At 39.1% G+C, this 18,756-nt stretch overlaps 2 protein-coding genes across 2 annotated transcripts in view; one reads left to right on the top strand and one right to left on the bottom strand.

Annotated features, from left to right (window-relative positions):
* Positions 1-18,756, top strand: part of plp2b (proteolipid protein 2b) — a 374,364-nt gene that overhangs the window by 141,093 nt on the left and 214,515 nt on the right. The window lies entirely within an intron of this gene.
* On the bottom strand, positions 4,727-6,823 carry opn7d (opsin 7, group member d). Its single transcript, XM_053317733.1, has 5 exons — positions 6,733-6,823; positions 6,454-6,616; positions 5,917-6,044; positions 5,463-5,797; positions 4,727-5,209 (listed from the first exon to the last, which is right to left on the bottom strand). Exons 1-5 carry the CDS (start codon positions 6,821-6,823, stop codon positions 4,727-4,729), a joined length of 1,200 nt encoding a protein of 399 aa, XP_053173708.1.

Here is an 18,756-nt window from a genome sequence, read left to right as displayed (position 1 = left end):
TCAAGCATTCATTTTTAAAATCTATAAATATTCATTTTTGTAAATGAAAATATCTCCTACTTCATCTGTAAAGTCCATCATCAGTGTGTGGGCACTGCAGGCTTCAAGTTTCCACCTCACACTTGTGTAAGTTAAACATTGGACCAGGATTTGCTTCCAAACTATTTGTGATAAATCATCAATCATCTCGTAGGCCCTTCCCTAAAAATCAATTTTTTCGCAATTAACCTGAGAAACTTTCCACTTTCAGCAGATGGATGTGAAAAAAAGTCTTTTAGTGTCAAACTCTGCACATCAGTCTGCAGAGTGAAGCTCAAATATTCAGTTTTAGGAACAAGATGAAAACCATGTTTTTTGGGTGGAGGGGGGCTTAAATATTGTTGAGATGGTGTCAAAGAGTTGTTTCCACTGCAACAATTATTTTTACTATTAATTAATGCTCTGTTTATGGTAGTGGGCGGTCCGTGAAAATATCACCATCACATTTTGCCGGAGCCCAAGGTAAAGCCTTGTTTTGACCAACAAACAGTTAAACACCCAATTGGCCACCTATTGGTCTAACATGAGGGAGTTGATGAGAGTTTTAAGACTTAAACATAAAATCTTTGTGTGAGCTGAATTAAGATCTGAAAGTGGCTAAAAGAGCTGCAGAGGTAGTAGGTGTTAATTAGGTGTTTGTTTGGCACTGTATGAGCTCGCTTTTCACAGTAATTTGATCTAATATTTACGAACCTGGGAAAAGTGGATCATCTACATAAAACAAGATGCTGAACAAGTATCAGAACTTTTTAACCAAGAAATAATTGGAAATGGAGTCCCTAGAAATTGCTTGTCTAGATTGTTAGTCTGATGTATTAGTTTAGTTGTACATGATTACAAATCCTTTCTTGGCTGATTGTTTTTCCACATTATCGCTGCTCCAGCTCAGCAGCCTGTTTAATGGATAAGCTTGTAGCTGTGCTCAGGATTTTCATCTGATTTACATGAATTAACTTTTAATTTGAAGATATATGAATTTTACCTCATAACAACCTTTTATTCTGTGTTATGCTGTATGTGAGCTGTCTCATGTTACCTCTTGATTTAAAAAACAATAAATAACATTGCTGGTTTCTAATGTGTTACATTTTGATTCATACAGGCGGGTGCAGGCTTGACATCAAGATGAACCTGTCACACATGACTGTGGACTTTGCAGAGAGGAGGTAGGGTAAAGCAGCCTAAACATAGAGATGTTCCTTTTAATTTATTTCTCTCTCACACACATTCTGTCTCTCTAATACTTACGAGAGAAGAAATGCCCTGAAGACACCATCGAGTCAATGATATCGGGCCGAGAATTAAACACGCCAAGATACATTTGTGAACACGGTGCCTGGGGTCTTGTGGTTGCACAGGAACAGCTGGTATGGCAAGTCATGGTCTGGATTTCAAACACTGTGACTCAGCATGAAGAGACAGGTTTAAGGAAACTTAGGGGGGGGAAGAGGACAAAACTGTAAAGAGGAAAATCAAATGTGCAATACAATGTCATCTTTCATTATTTCTGAAATGACTCTTAATTCAAATTTCTTTAATATATAGGTGATGTGCTGCATAAACTCCCACTTTCTCTGCGATGGCAAAACAATAGCGGGTAATATTTATAATTGTGTTTACCACGGTTGCCTCTAGAATAAAAGCTTACTCTGCTCACAATAATCAAAAACCAGCCAAAGTAAATTCTTAGATTTTATTTATGGGTTTTTAAATATATTGAGCTACTGTATGGGTGCCCATGCAGCATTATTCAGCCAGTTTTCTCTAAATATATGTGCCTTATCAGTTATTTTTCTTTTAATTCCTCCTCTGGCTGTATCTCACTGCTTTCCCCATATTGGTTGCCAATGAAAAGCTTATCCTCCAGACTTGTTTGTAACACTGGGGGGGAAAATAAATGACTTTTCATCTAAGTTGATCCTTCACACATATTTGCTGGGGCTCCCTGCTGGCACTGTTGTTTTTCATTTTCAGTTCAATTCATCTGTGATGGAAGAGGATTGCTTCAGCAGATACTGATATAAATATGTCTGTTTTATATTCCTGAGATATAACAACCGATGGGCTTTCTTATATGTGCTTTTGGATGCACATGCATATTATCCTCAAAGTGCTGGCAACCCCCTCAGCTGTAGCTTTGCTGTCATCATGATTTTGGCCAGTGTGCTTAGAGATACTCCTCTGAAAAAGCTGTCTCAGTAGCAAACAAAGAAACGTTAAAGCCTCTCCATTTTATGTTAAGCCAAAAGTGAAGCATTATATTAAAAGGGAAGTCTTTCAGCCCTTGAGTAGATTGCCCTTTTTGATTAAACATGCTTAATCTAACAAGTTAAACATCCATTAGAATATTTTACTTAGGCCATTGTTTAGTGAGTGACAGTGTTTCTCCTCTGAGTGCTTGGTGAGCAAAGAGTTTAGTCAATAAATACTGTCAGTGGATACTAAAGGTTGATGGATTTATTTATGTATTTTACAGTTAAGACAATTTTGTGGGCAGTGAAGCTAATAAGTCAAAGTGAAGTGTCTACAAGCCGCACATTTGCATATTTGGTTGTCTTTATTTTTTAGTTCATGTGTCTTATGAAGCACTAACCGTTTTTTAAATAGTCAGAGTAGATTTCATTCAGCCTCTATAAAGTCCTGCAGACATCCTGTAGAATATTAAACAGTCCATACCAACATGCCACCAATACCACTAATGTCAAGTCACTCCTTTGCATAACATTAGGGTGCGTGTGAATTTGAAACTGGCGTGCTGTCAAGTTAATGAATAGTTTCCAAAGCAACATTTCTTCACAGATAATTAAAATCTAATCACATACGGTAGGTGTATTTTCTCAATTTTTATGGATCCTAAAATATCGGATTGTTTCTCACAAGAAATAGATACTGTGTGCCAGAGAAGAATATAATTACTTGAATTATAATGATGCAAGTTTTTGTTCCTCCAGAAAAAAAGAAGCGCAACAATTCTTTTAATATTTTAATATCTTAAAAAAAAAAAAAAACCTGCACAGGATTTGGTTTTACATTTGATATGGTCATCAATTTGATGATGATATCAACACATACAGTACATTGTTTTTTTTTTTTTTGTACATGAAGCCACATAAAACAGTACCACATTAAAAAGGGAACTCAGAATTAAATGTAGCAAAGCACCATTTTTGTGTTGTTGTTAGTTTTTAGGGAAACAGTACATGCAGGGTCAGACATGATTGTTACTAATTGACGGCTTTATTATTTGTTTGGTTGATTTTGAAATAAAGAGCAGAAGACAAACACAAGAGCGTCTATAATCTAATGTAAAATATAAGAGATTATAGACACTGCTGTGTGCGCTACTGTCAATTCATGCTAACAAAAAGCATTTTATTGTTTAAAACAATAATTAGAGAAGTCAGTCTCCAAGGAGCTTCAAACAGGGACTTTTTACTGCTGTTTTTTAAGCATTTCCTTAAAATCTTCTGTTTTTTGAGATGATATGTGTGTGTCACTCATGTTAGTAAGAGGTGTGTTTCCTTCACAGAGTATTAGTATTTACCAATCAGGATCTAATTGAACTGAAATCAAGTTTAGAACTGAGGGCAACGTAAGAGTTAAAGAATCCTCCATAAGAAAGAGAGCGTCTTCGGGTTGCTTTTCACTAAATTAAATTGAAAATTTTCCGTCATAATTAAAAACACAAGATGAAGTTGACCTCCTGTCCCAGTTTTTGTCAGTGTCCAAATTAGAATATCTCTTCTACAGGAAACGGCTTACAGTGTGCAAACTCAATTTAGCTGGTTTCGTCGAGCTGTCTACAGTTCGTAAGATGACTGCAGGCTACGTGGCACAATAGAGTTTCATACCTGCCTCTTAGTGACAATGACACACCACCTTAAATCTGTCTTCTTTTAGTGTCACATACTAAGCCACTGTAGGGTTGAAAAGCGGCTGTTACAAGTTGGTGGTTTCATTCCTCACTGAAAACAGCAGCTGTCAGTTTGGTTTTGTGTCTCTGTTAAAATGACTTGCAGTGGCAACAAGGTCAAAATGTCTGTAGAAACATTCAAGCCTACAGGGGATGAATACTTGATCATTTTGGGAGTATGACTTAAATATATATGTATATGCGTGTAGGCATACATATAACAGTTACACAAACTCTGTTTGACAAAACCCAAGTAAAACTTTTTGTAATGGTTTCATATTAATCCATAAGTCTTGCTTTCAGGAGGGAGCCTAATCCATTACAACAATTCGAAAAGTTTATTTTCAGAGAATTTGTTTGGTTTGGACAATTTTTCGTCATATTAAGTAGCATTCTCCCTTTTTATGCAAAAGATAATGAGCTGCTTTAAAATGTCATACACAGGCCTAATTAATCTTGATTGCCGGTATCGTCCTGTCTCATTACCCGCGTGACACAGAAGTAGATGTCAAAACATTTAGAAGTATAAATTTCAGCTGACAATCTTCCCAGATAAAGTGATGAAGATCAAGTTTCACAATGAAAGATCTATTTATGCGTGAAGGTCCTTGTTAGTCTGTGTTGTCATGCTGTGAAGTCTTTGTGACACACGCTCGTTATAACTTGTACACCAGTTTGTGCAGACCCAGTTTTGGCTGACCGTGCCCAGTAATTTCTGTCTTTGTGAGCACCTGTCCTGTCTCATTTGCTTCATGAGAGAAGGAGGTTGTACCACTAGAGTAAACCAGCCTCTGGTTTGGCCGACAGCTGGCTAACTGTCACCTCTTTGTAGTTGGATCCAGTCAGGATGCACGCAGTCCTTTGGGGTGTCGTCGTATGACACAGCGCTGCATTGTCAGCGCAGTGCAGACACGTCCCATAGCTCTCCTGCTGTCCATTTGAGAAACGTGTGGAAGCGCTCTTGTCCGTGTTGCGTTGGGAGGTGTATCTGAAATGTTCCTTTGGATCTGACTGTGGACTCCCTCTGTAGATCCTCTGTCGTAACATAGATGTGTCTCTGTAGAGGCACTCGCGAAAGTTGGGCTTGCACAGCAGGTAAACCATTGGGTTGTAGATTGTTGAAGACTTGGCAAAAATGGCCGCCAGGGCAAATGCAGCAGGAGGAACCCGTGTGGCATCTCCGAAAGCCGCCCACATGGCCACAACAGCGTATGGGGTCCAGGCCACCAGGAAGCCTATACACACTGCTACTGAGAGCTATGGAGAAGAAACATTCACACACAAGCAGACACTCATACATGGATACACATACCACAAAAACATACAGACATGCAAAAGTTTTTCTTTGTGTCATATCAGTGACAAATTATCAAACAATCTTTAGCACACTTCTCTTATTTGTGATTGCACATACACACACATAGAAAGCATTAATTAAAGTTGAATAATTTACTCAAATACTGCAAAACCTGAAATCACTGATGCTGAAGCGACAATCATATCCTCTGACCTTGACAATGAGAGCGTGTGCATTAGTGGTCTTGGTCTGCGGTGACACATGCTGCTGGACGGCCTGACGTGACCCCCGCACTGTCAGCAGAATGAAAGTGTAGGAGAGGAAAATGACGGTGCAGGGCAGTGCATAGCAAAAGACAAAAAGGCAGACAATGTAAGACAAAGCTGAAAGCTCGTGGTTGGGTGCATGCCAGTCGATGCAGCAGGCTGTGCCGTAAGGTTCAGCACTGTACTGTCCCCACTGTGCCAAGGGGCCTACAGCAAACACGGATGCGTAACACCACACTCCAGCCACCAGGAGGCGGGCATGTGACGAGGAGAACTTGTTACCTGGTCAGAGAGGAGAGAGAAAGTGATGTTAGCAGTTTTGCTTTATGGTCTCTCTTTTTTTGTTTGGACAGAGTCCTGTTGGCAACATTATGTTTATTATATTTGATTAATCCTCTCACCATGATTGGGGGAGCAGACTTTAAGGCAGCACACTAAGGAGAGGGCTGTGAGGTTAGTCAGGCTGCATAGACCAAACAGCACTCCACACATTGCATAGAGCTGACAGACAATTTCTCCAAACAGCCACCTGTACACAGAAAAAAGAAGAAAGAAAGGAAGGGGACTGTAAGATGGAGACTAGGGCAGCATATAACAATTATTTTCATTATCTGTACCTATTATGTTCTTGATGAATTGATTGATTGTCTGGTCTTTTAATGTCGGTCACAATTTCCTAACGCTCAAGTTGACATTTTCAGCAAGCTTGTTTTGTCTGACCAACAATCCAAAACCCAAACATGAGTTTATTGTGTTATAAGAAACATAAAAGTAGAAAATCCTCACAACTGAGAGGCTGGGAACAGACAATTGTAAGCATTTTTTGCTATAAAAGAAATGTTAGTTTTATGGAAATCGACTAAGTAATTCATTGATAAATTATTTCAGGATTAAATAATATAGAAAGATGAGAAAAGAAAGGGAGTAATACGAGATACCTGTGTGAAAAAGCTGATGGTATTGCCAGTGGGAATAAAGAGAGCGTCATCCCAAGGTCACTGATGGAGAGATTGATGATAAAGAACTCTGCCGGCTTCAAGGTCGACCGCTTGTGATATGCAACAAGTAGCAGAATGCAGTTGCCCATGAGGGACAGTACACCTGGCAAAAGAGATTGAGTCTGGCTAGAGATTGTGATCCTGCAAGGATTCATTATGTATGTATGGAGTCAGCAAAGGATCAAAACAGCCGGAGACTGGCCGGTTGTGCGGACTTACAAAATATGCTGTAGAGTGAACCCATGAAGATGTCGTGCTCCTTGGAGATGGTGGAGGCAAACACAGCAGATGTGTCTGAAGCATTTCCCATCTAGAAAGTGAAGGCAAACACACAGACCAGTCAAATGTGAATAATGTATTCATGTTAGCAGAATTTATCCAAACTCAATATTATACAATGTTCTTGTAGACTCTTGTAATACATGTGTGTGTGTGTGTATATATATATAGTATAGTATAGTATAGTATAGTATAGTATGGTATAGCAGTAAAAGCTATTACCTCATTGCCTCATCTCAATAATTGATACCAAATATGTATTGTTATATATTGTGTACTGCAAACTCTGCTTTCTTACAGGATTTGTTGTATTTGGGTGGTGCTGGAGCAGATGTAGAGATAAATGAAAAAGCTTCTTTAAATAAAAAATAATCCTGCACAGAAGATGAGGGTGAGTTGTAATAAATAGAAATAATATACAAGGCTGGATGACAGATGGAAAGAATTAGAAAGACTTTGCCTTTCAGGATTTACAGCAGGAATAGGAGATGACATGATGAGAGTCAGATGAAAACCCCCCGCCCCCAAAAAATAGTGGCGATTAAGATAAAATGCTTAAATTTGTTCGGGGAAAAAGATAGAAGTCCTCAGCCAACACATGTTTACACACAATGCAAGCACGCACACAGAGAGACACGTGCAAATGCAACAGAGACAGAAGACAAGGAAGAACCGATATTTAATGAGCAGGAGGTAAGACTGTGTGCACTCTGCCATGACCGAGAGCTGACAGGTGCCCAAGAATTTTTTTTGAGGCACTTCAGGACTAATAAATTAACCTAACAGGTTGTTTGAAGAATTGTAATAGCGTCTTCGTGGCATCAGTTGAAGCATGTCGGAGGAATTCGTGCTCTTTGTTATGAGCTAGACTCATAATCTAGGTAATCAGTATCTTCTTGGCAAGCTATCTGCAAACAAGAATATGATTGTTATTCAGTGTATCACTTGGAAAATAAAATGGAAATCAGAGAGGAAAGCAGTATGCATGGATGAATCTGGAGCAATACTTGGCGTGCTGTTAGGTCTATTTCAGAGACAACATTGGCTCTCGAGGCTTCATTACTATGCAAGTCAGCACGCCAGTCAATGACGAAACGTCCAGTCAGTCTGAGTGTCAGCGACTCAGCAGAGAAAGTAGTTATGGCCAGTTTTAATGCGTCCTGAAAGCAAGAACTTCACTGTGGTGTCAGCAAATGAAGGATCACATCAATGAAAAATATGTCGGCTATCAAATGGATTTCCAAGACCACAAGCCAATACTGGGCCGTATGTCGTTTGTCACAGATTTATTAATATTGATGTACATGCTGGAAGCTAAGCAGAATCATTTAGGATGCTATGTTTAATAGGCTGCATGTGACTCTAATTTACTGTTTTGGTTTTAATTTGTAGTTTCTTCTCTTTGCCTCATCTTAATACTATATGTTTATCTAAAGAATAAATATATAGATGGGTGACTAAGTAAAGGAAAAAGCTGAATAAATGAGTGGAGAAACATAATGAATGCAGATGCCTCCATACACAGGTGCACTGAATGGTACAATTAAGCAGTTAACATCTGGTCTGGGATAAAAATGCTGAGCAGGTCCTTTTGTCATTTTGTATCAAGACAGCAAGAAGAAAAGACCTAAGTGATGTTGAAAGAGGGTTCATTGTTGGGGCACGGATGTCACAGACTGCTCAACTGGCTGCTGTTTCAATAGGAACAGTAAGTAAAGTGACATTTGTATTTACATTTATGGTAAAGGCAGCAGTAAATAGAGTTCGATGACCGTGATGCTTGTGCATTAGTGTGGCATAAGTAAAAACGGAAGAGCAACTCTTCTTCAGGTGACTAAGAATGTGAACGCAGGACGTGATCAGACTGTCTCAGCAAGAACTGTCTCTTGGCAATTACACAGAGAGGGTTATTATAATAGGGCTGCAGTGCATAAACCCCTCATTACAAAGATGAATCCACATTTGAGAATTCAGTGGTGCAAGAAACACTAGTCTACAGAGATTTTGGAAAAAAGTGATATGGTGAGATGGTTAGATGAGTCATCTTCAGTTGTTTTGTACACCAGGAGAACGGTGCAGGTCTAAATGTTTGACCCCTACAGTCGGGGGATCCGGTGACTCTGTTATGCTGTGGGGGGGATTTTGCTGGCATGGTTTGAATCCACTTATCCTGTTAGAGGGGAGAGTCACTGTAAATCAATACATAGTTGTGCTAAGTGATCACCTTCATCATATATCCCATATACAGGCCACACAGGGTCACTGAATGGTTAGATGAGTATAAAAATGATGTGATGTTTGGCCTTCACAGTTCACCAGATCTCATGAGATTAAAGACGGTGCTCTTCACCACCATCATAAAAAAACACCAAAAGAGGGATTATCTTTTGGAAGAATGGTGTTCATCCCTCCATTAGAGTTCAGAGACTAGCCAAGGAGTACTGAAGCTTTCCTGGTGACACATGGTAGACCAACACCTTACGAAGGCACTTTATGTTGGTTTTCCCTTTTTAATTTGTCACCCGTCTTGTGCCTAAAGCATATCTTGTATTCTCATATACACAGCTGTATTATTACATAATACCAAAAGACAAAAGTATTTCACATGACAATTTGCAAAAGATGTTTGATCTCCAGCAAACCTTTGGTCAAAAACAGTCATACCTGGAAGACTGGAAGCTTTGATCAATAAAAACAACATTTGGTACACAACATTGGGTCTCTCTCTCTCTCTCTCTCTGTCTCTCTGTCTCTCTGTCTCTCTCTCTCTCTCTCTCTCTCTCTCTCTCTCTCTCTCTCTCTCTCTCTCTCTCTCTCTCTCCCTCTCCCTCTCCCTCTCCCTCTCTCATATGTGTTGTCTTCATGCTCCAGTTATCCACTAAGCCTGAGTAAGCAATATTTCAATATTTCCCTCAATATTTTTTTTAACTGCCCCATACGGCATGATTTAGAAGCCTTTTGGCCTTTTTAATGATATATTTTAACAAATGAGCCTCTCATTAACAACAACAAAAACAACAAAAACACAGTGTATGTAACATCGTTATCAAATGTAATCTTTTGTATCTGAACACGTTTTATGTAACCAGATGGACAAAACTAAGACGACCGTCAGTCAGGCGAGTATGAAATCGAGAGGGATGAGGTGGACTGACAGAGCCGGGCAGAGCTTAACTGGCTGAACTGTGCCTTTGGTCCACTCTGACAGATTGAGTATTTTGAGAATGGCCGAGCTGTGACACCACAGCTATCATCTCTCTGAGCCCGGCTGAATAACTCTTCTGTTCAGCTGTGATTAATTGGATGCCTTTGAGACAGGAACACGGACATTGACCTCTAGATGTGGGAAGTAAACCGTGCAGTATGTTGCCAGCTGATTTAGCTTACAGTATTTACGCTACAATAATGCATTTAAGCATTCACACAAGTTTCCTGTCAATATGCAACGTCAACCTCAGCTGATTGTGTGATTTACTGAGCAAATTATTTAGACTGAACTATCTGAAATGTACTACTTTTGTTAGCATGAAAAGTAATTTGTAGGTTTTATGACGGGTTTCCCAGCTGCATGAGATTCATGTGTTGCCACTGAAATTTAGGAGTGCTATTTAAAACCATTAAATGTCTGTAGTCAGAGGAGATAAGCAGCCATTTAAAGGCTGACAGGAACGTCAGGGTGTCTAAGCGAAACGGCAAAGGGAACCCATGCATGAATTCATGAGCAGTGACAGTTACAACATCAGTATCTGTACAGGGTTGTGAGATTGGCAGCTGGTAGAGTAGCTCAATCTTTAACTTATGTTTAAATCTGACCCTTAAATGTAATGAAACTATAGTATTTCTAAAACTCTAGATGTTCTTCATTTGTTCCTGAATCCGAAACCAAATTAAATCAGACTTTTCGGTTCTCTTCGGTAATATCTGACATCGCCATCCTTCAGCGGACACATCTACAGGACATAATGGTGGCCTTGGTATTACTGATTTTATCTATAGAAAAAGCGTATTCCAGTTCATCATCATTGTGATGTTACATTAACGCCCGGCCCCCAGTGTTTGTGCCTGTGACATTATGAATCATAAAATATTTGCGCTTCTGAATCTGAAGTGCCACATCGGATCTTGTACGCTTGAGTTGATGAGCCCGCCTTGACCCTTTAGCATTTTCATTGGTTTATTGAAAAGTAATGTACATTTCCTTATTCTTCATGCTCATATCTCAAAAAATAAAAAAGGAAACTGCTCAATTTTAATATTTTAATGATGCGATTCCCATTCACATCATTTGCACATTTTACTCTTGATTTGTTCCTAGCAAAAATATCAATACTTTCGTGCAAACATTGTTGGTATTTCTTCAAGCCTGTGGTCCACTCAGTGGTGGGTTGTTTTTTTTCTTACAAACAAGCCTTCGCTTTAATATGTATGACACACAGTCTGCTGTGAGGCACATCCCCTGCAGGCATTGTGAGACCTTTTGCGAGATCGAAGAGGACTAGATTCACCCTTGCTGCTTGTAAACTGCCTCCTCATTTGAGAGTGACTGACAGTGACAAGCGATTCGCCATCACAGTGCAATATTTACACTGTGTTTTAGCAGCATGACAGAGTGGTTGGAGGCAACTCCTCCAAACATCGCAGGGCGTGCTGTGACATATCTTATGTAATGACTGTGGAGACTAATCAGATTGTACAATGTCCATCAAACATTATGTATTCAAAACGCACAGCATTGCAGTAATCTGACCATGAATCAGCCGACACCTGTTGACTGTGCAAATATTTAAGTTTTTACATGATTTGTGTCATGAAACATACATTTATGTCAACTTGTGTTTGTTTGTTTGTTTGTTTTTTGCTTTGTTTGGACAATATCTTTTAAAGTGGCTTTTTAATGCAGCAGATTGGGATCTTAACAATCAATATGTTTTTTTCACAATTTCTCCAAAAGAAAGAAAATCAAATCAAATGGAAAGGAGGATTGAAAAGTATTTGTAATTTCTTTTTATTTTCTACAGAACTTCCTCCTGTCTGTCCTCCTTACCCTTGTCATTTTGTTTACGTAATTGCCAATACACCTAGACGTGTCTGATTGATGGGAGGGCAACGGTGGCACAGATGTGGCTCTAGAGATGGGACACTCCTATTCATCAGATTTTCTCACACACAGTTTTTCACCAAAAGTCTGGCGCAATCAATAGAAATGATCATTTGACATGTTTTAGGGGATTAATTGGGTTATTTTTTTATTCTTTGTTTACTTGGGTGCTTCATCAATAATCCAGAATTGTATATAAGGCACATAAAGTGAACTCCAGTCTTAACCAGGAGAAATTAAGTCTCTGATTTCAATGACTGTAGGAATAACAACATCTGCAAAATTCTGCCACCTTAGTATGTCATCATCGCTCTAGTACAACTGCTTCCCCTTCATGACAGATCAATGTTACATAATCACAGGATGACTGAGTCTGTGAAAGCAAATATATCTGTGTCAATGATGGCTAAATGTTTAGACAGCTGTTTTCTTTTGTTATTTGCTTTTGACTCTGATGTTTGGTTGAAGGTCATTCACTTTGTTAAATCATGTTGTATCCGATAGAAAGACATAATCCTCTGGCATCATAGTCTGTCATGGTCAACAAATATGGATTTTCTGCTCCTCTGACCAGAGTAAAAACCCACAAACCAATGAGTCGTCACTCACATATCTCTGTACAGTCGACCGCAACAACAATAGGTGATGCATGCAGGCAGAAATGTATCGGAGAATAATGCCAAGCAAGCAGCTTGATATCAAGTCGGCAGGCTGTCTTGAAAATGGTCAGTGTAGCAATGATTACAACTTTGACTTAAAAAAGAGAAAAGCAGTTTTTTTTTTTTTTTTTTTTTTTTACAGAGATCAGTGATCTCATCACTAATCCTGCCGGATATCCCACAAGTTGGCTGTAATGTCTGTGCCTTCATCTCATCAGCATTACAGCACGCACAATCCGTTTTCACTTCCTTGAGATGGTATTTGAATTGAACCTTGACTTGAATGCCCTTCAGTAAATACTCTTAACACAACCAGATGTTATCACTTCATAGGGAGAATTGCATAACAGCCAGTGCAAGTCAGAATAAACTACCAAACCTCTGCACAGAAAATACAACTGAAGAAAGAAATACTATTAAGAGATTAAGAATTAAATGTATCCAGATTCTATATTTCAGTATACATTGCCAGCAACCACTGAAGAAAAACATCAGCAAAATTTTAGAAGATCAAAGAAATGCGTCATCATCAATGATCCCCCCCTTTTTTTTGTTATTGTCTAATCTCTTTGCATTGCACAGAAAACAGACCAGACACCCCACTGCTGTGCTGCTTACCTTCTAGGGAGGAAAAGCCTGTCAGTTAAACTCATGGAGGCCCGGTGGAGAGCAGGACACAGAGGAGAGGAGCTTTGGACAGCCACTGAGAGGGAGACAGTGAGGGGGGACAGAGCAGGAGACAGAGAAAGAGAGAGAGAGAGAGAGAGAGAAAGAGAGAGAGAGCGCGGAGGGGGGGTGAGTACTGGACCTGTTTCAGGCTCACACTGAAGAGTCCGGTTAAGGTATCCTCCTACTCTTCTGTAACACAGACACTTACACACATACAGTCAGGTGGACATGCACTAATTCTCTCACACAGTATATGCAGTCATCATTGTTGAGATGCACTGAGTCCTACTCATGTAGAAAGAAAAGCTCACAGAAATGCCAGGCCAGCCACAGAGAGAGAAAGAGAGGGGGGGGGAGAGAGAGAGAGAGAGAGAGAGAGCGAGAGAGGGAGAGAGATATCAGCATAATACTGGCAGGCTCTCAGTGTCACTGATGACTCAAAGTACGACTCCCCACCCTTTTTTTCCTCTATCCATCCTAACTCATTATACTTATCCCCAATACTTTGGTTTGTTTCTACACTTTGGGATGATTCACCATATAAATTATGCATGTAAGTGTAAGTGGTTGGTTTTCCCAAATCACTTTTCATAACCTTCTCATACACGGCTGCACATTTGTATGCATGTACAGTATGAATGTGTATTTACTGTATGTATACACAAATCTATGTATCTATCATTGTAAAGGTGTTAATCAGGACCTGGAAGAGAGAAAAACTGGCTGTCTGTCCAAAATGTCATGCTGGCTATTGAATTTAACATTTGAAAGAATTTTTCTGAATATAAAGGAGAATATGAGTTTTAATAGGATGTTATTGCAGGATGTGCTTGTGAAGTGGTGAGTGGTGTGACTAAGACAGACGAGACAGTTTATGACCACCTTTCATCGTGGCCCTAATAGTTTACAGTGCAGAAAATGGAGCCGCACTCAGTTTATGGTTGAACTCAGTGAACTGCTGCTACTGTGTTACTGGCAATTAATTAATGTGTCTGTGTGCATCTGAAACGACTACATGTGTGCATTCTTAGGTGTATTGAATTCAAAGGTCCAAAATGAATTGGATAGCCACTTAAGAAAATAAAGTGTGATCTTGGGTCACAGTCACACACTAAATTTGATCCTGATAAGAGAGTATTCGAACTACACCTGCAGCGCTGTGTCATCCTACTTTATCATACCCAACCGTGCAGTTTGCTTGGAGCAGCGCTGCTCCCAGACTGACAGTCATGGAAAGCTGCTTAAGGGAGCGTGGGCTCGCTCGCTGAGCTGTGCCAAGGCTGTCAGAAAACTATAAAGAGCAGTGCTGTCACATTAATACCTTCGCACACTGTCCTAGCCTTTCTCAGGCCGCTCGCTCTGAGACATTTAGATGAACTTAGTGTCACAGCCAGTCTGGTCCACTGCAGTGTGAAGCCTCTTTAATCGACCAATGTGTCGGATTTAGTGGCATCTAGCAGTGAAGTTGGAGATTGCAACCAGTTGAACCCCCTCACCCCTCCCTTTTCAAGCATCTAGGAAAACCTACAGTGACTGAATGAGACTCCTAGCAAGGCTTTCTGGAGCCAGTGTTTGGTTTGTCCATTTTGGGCTACCATAGAAACATGGCGGCACTACATTGTGGGCTCTGTGGAATAGAAAAATAAGATATTGTCTTATATTTTAGATATTGTAATATAGTGATATTATATAAGTGTTGTCTTTCCTGGTTTTACAGTAAAGTGATGACATTTTCTGAATTTACCAGATTGTTCTAGCTGTTATATTATTTGCCTTTACCCACTTAGTCATTACTGATGATTCTTTATCAAAAATCTCATTGTGAAAATGTTTTGTGAAAGCACCGATAGTCATCCAGTTAGCCGGCAGGGTCAAGTCCGTTTAATGTCTGGTCCGACTGATTCGTACATTTATATTCACACACACAGCTCCTTCAGGTAATGTCTGGAGAGTTTCAGGGTTGTAGTTTATGTGTGAAAGGGGTTATACATGCAAGCGCACATTCCTGGTAGATTACTGTGTTTCTACCATTTCTCTCACAATCGTTGTAATAGTTTCCAGATTTTAAAAATCCTGTATTTGAGTATCACAACCCATTGTGCAGTGTTTTGGGTCCTTCACGTTCACTGACCCATTACTGAAACAGGACGTCTTGGTATTTCATGACTCACCAGTACATGAAACAACACACACTCACCAACGCAGCCCACTGTGTTTTTTCAACAGGGCTGATTTTGGACTGATTGGCCATTTAGAAATGTGTTGTCAGTGCTGCTGATGAATTAAACTCAACGGAGTGTGGGGATAAAAAAAACTACTGAGTGGCATTAAATAAACTTCCAACTAAGCATCACCTATGTACTCGCTGCAACTCTACATGCTCCATACAACAGATAGATATAAATTACTATAAATTACTATATTCTTATTTTTATGACACCATTACTCATTATTAAACTGAAACTGTCCCCCAAGCCTCTGTTAGGTTAGCAGTGGCAGTGGACTGAGTGTAGAGGCCGCCTCTCAACGTCTTGAGATGCTGGATTACAAACCTTAGGCTATAACATTATTCTGATGAGCCACTGCAATAATGACTAAGTGGTGCTGCTGGCTGGGAAATCTTTGGTCTGCCTCTTGTCAGTGAGTAATTTGATTGGGAATGTAGAATAATAAGGAATAATGAGAAGAGCATATTGGAGGTGTTGGGGAAATAAATATCAAATCTAGACTATTCATATCAGAAATCTTGTCTAGCAATATCCTCTGGCATTCATAACCTCAGCTAACCTAACTTACATCATAGTTATTATATTACAAACTTAAATCAAAAAGGCAAATTTACAGTAAAAAGAAAATGAGGTGAGGTGCATATTTTGTGCTGCCAACAACTCATAAGGTTGCTTTTATTTGACATCCACCCACCGATTGACAGAAGTCACACTTGAAGATAGTATTTTGATGCTCAGTGAAATAAACATATTATATAAACAACATGCATCTTCTCTGTCACAACATAAAATAGATAAATGTTGAATGAGTGAGCATAATGCTGAGGCAACATAATAAGAAAATGGATGATTTGATAGCCCGTTTCATTTCCCTTCTGATGGTGCAACATTCAGCTCAGTATGTCTATCCAATGAACCAGCGCTTCAATTCCTCCTACAGCTGTGAAAATACTTTTAAGACATCAGTTATTGCTGTTTTTAGTGTCTGTGTTTCATGAGGTTCAAAGGAGAACAGAACATTTGATTGAACTAAAATCACATACAAATTGATTGGTTGTAAATTCAAACATTAATTCAGCTTTTCAGGCACTCTAGGAAGCAGCACAACTAATTAACCTGTCACAAGGTTGGCTGTGTTTGCCGTTGATAGCATTACCAGCCTCACAGTGCAACTCTGACAAACCACTAAATCTATTTTATTTTATTTTATTAGTTTATTTTGTCAGGGATACGGTTAGTACCACTCTCATGTCTGTGGATCATGTGTGGAGCTATAGCTGGGAGTCAAAACCACCTACCAGCATCTATAAAGTTCACTAATTAACATGCCATATCTCATTAGTTGAATCTGCTCATAATCCGAAATGTAAGAATGACATTGTGGTTTTACAAGGAGTTACTGGAAACCCCTTTCTCCCAGGCTTTATGCTAAGCTAAGCTCATTGCTAACCAGCTGTAGCTTCATATATATTTTTTAATTTTATTTAAACAGGCAGTCTCATTGAGATATGAATCTCTGTTTCAAGAGAGACCAGTGTGAAGACTGTTACACATACATAGGTAAACAGCCACATAAATAAATCACAGACATGCATGTTCACATTAAGAAAAACATGTACAAGCATGATTACCAACAAGTAAATACAACCTTTTAAACAGTTTGAATGAAATAAGAGAATCTGGCTTTAAATTCTTCTGGAGCTCCATTTGTGTGCAGCAAAATATTTGATACTACATTTACCAATTTCAGCGTGCACAAGAGGTACAGATAATGTTAAAATATCCTGAGACCTGACATTATAGGTATTGCATTTGAATGTAATTAGGGAACAAAGATAACTAAACTATTAAAATGAGTAAGGCTTTATAGATAAACAGCGTACAATGCCGCTCCCTTCTGTCTGCTAGGACAGACCAGCCGTCCTTTTCCTAAAGTAGGCATTGGGGATTAAGAAATTTATCTCCCACTATAAAGCAGGTAGCTATAGCTTACAGGCATGAAAGTGGTGTTGATCTTCTCATATAATTCTCAGCACGAAAGCCAATAAAATAATATTTCTGAAAATGTCATTCCTTCTAACCCGTTTTCTGTCATGTGTGTAATTTTACACCTAATTTAGTTTAAAGCTGAAATATAGGCTTTTAGAGATTTTTTTTCAAATCTTTTCAAATATTTAATCAAAAATCAATTCAACATTAAAAGTAACGCCCATATAGTGTACATTAAATGAATTATTAAGTCCAGAGATCTACAATACTTATCAAGAAGACTTACTAATGTACTTCCAATTCATAAAATCTTCATGTCAGGGGAATATTTTTCTCCCACAGGCATGAATTAATTTCCTTTCTACTATCCCTGTTTATCTTAATAATCTACCCTCCACTTTGAGGAGTGAGCCAAATAGTATTTTAAGCACTCTGGCAGGAATCCTTCTTTTGTATATGTGTCACAGCCAAGACACATAAAGATAAGGAGTCACTACTTTATCTGCTTGCGGCACAACAAAAGCTAGTTTTGGAAATGGGTGCTTTGTTTCCACTGTAGCATCCTTACATCTAATATATCTTCATTTATCTTTCAAAAAATGATAATGCTACATTTTACATTGTGTTGAAAGTGTTGCCTATTTCAGAATAGAGGACAAAAGCTCCAGCAAAAACCGTAAAGATTGCTGTCAAATCCTTGAAACTCTGCGTCCTTGATTTAAAATAACCCTCACGTGGGCTTCTTCACATGTGAGCCAACCGTAATCAAGTCTGACCGTTCTCCGACCATCACTATAATGGAATGAATCTCTCCTTTCACCTTAAGCTTCAGTGCGGGACACTATATAAGATGATTCACATTAGAGACCACCACAGTCCTCTGTTTCCTCGAATATCCTTTGTCCTCTGACTTTGTGCCAGATTTTGTTTTGTGATTTGGGTGCATGCCTCGGACAGTGACAGTCTGCAAGGTTTTGCAGGGAGCATAACTCAGTGGGATCCATGAGTGAACAGTGAAGAGACTCTGAGTCAGACGAGACAGATTCACCAGAGCCCCCGACTGCCCTTTCTGTCAAAGTGTGTGCTTGGAAACAAACAAGATTAATGTGTTGTCGTCTGGGTTTGTTGTGAGATGTGAACTTAAGGGAGGTATGAAAGGAAAAATAAATAAATAAATAAATAGAAAACCCAAATAATGACAGAAATGTAATGGAGCTCGGAGGTAACATGGGACTCCTGTGTGGTGTAGCAGAAAGAGGATGGCATGTATAGCCATGTGATTTTGCATTTTATATAGACAATATGCTGTTACTAAGTTATT

This window comes from Scomber japonicus, chromosome 4 (assembly GCF_027409825.1).
Source record: "Scomber japonicus isolate fScoJap1 chromosome 4, fScoJap1.pri, whole genome shotgun sequence".
NCBI classification, from domain to species: domain Eukaryota; kingdom Metazoa; phylum Chordata; class Actinopteri; order Scombriformes; family Scombridae; genus Scomber; species Scomber japonicus.
Note: the sequence above shows the minus strand (reverse complement) of the source record. Positions and strands in the feature narration are given on the sequence as shown.

Excerpts from the sequence above, each read along its gene's own strand:
- opn7d (XM_053317733.1), bottom strand. The coding sequence starts at position 6,823 with ATGGGAAATGCTTCAGACACATCTGCTGTGTTTGCCTCCACCATCTCC. Across the intron at positions 6,617-6,732 it reads TTCACTCTACAGCATATTTT|GTGTACTGTCCCTCATGGGC; the intron begins GTAAGTCCGCAC and ends CTCTTTTGCCAG. Across the intron at positions 5,798-5,916 it reads AGTCTGCTCCCCCAATCATG|GTAACAAGTTCTCCTCGTCA; the intron begins GTGAGAGGATTA and ends CTCTCTGACCAG.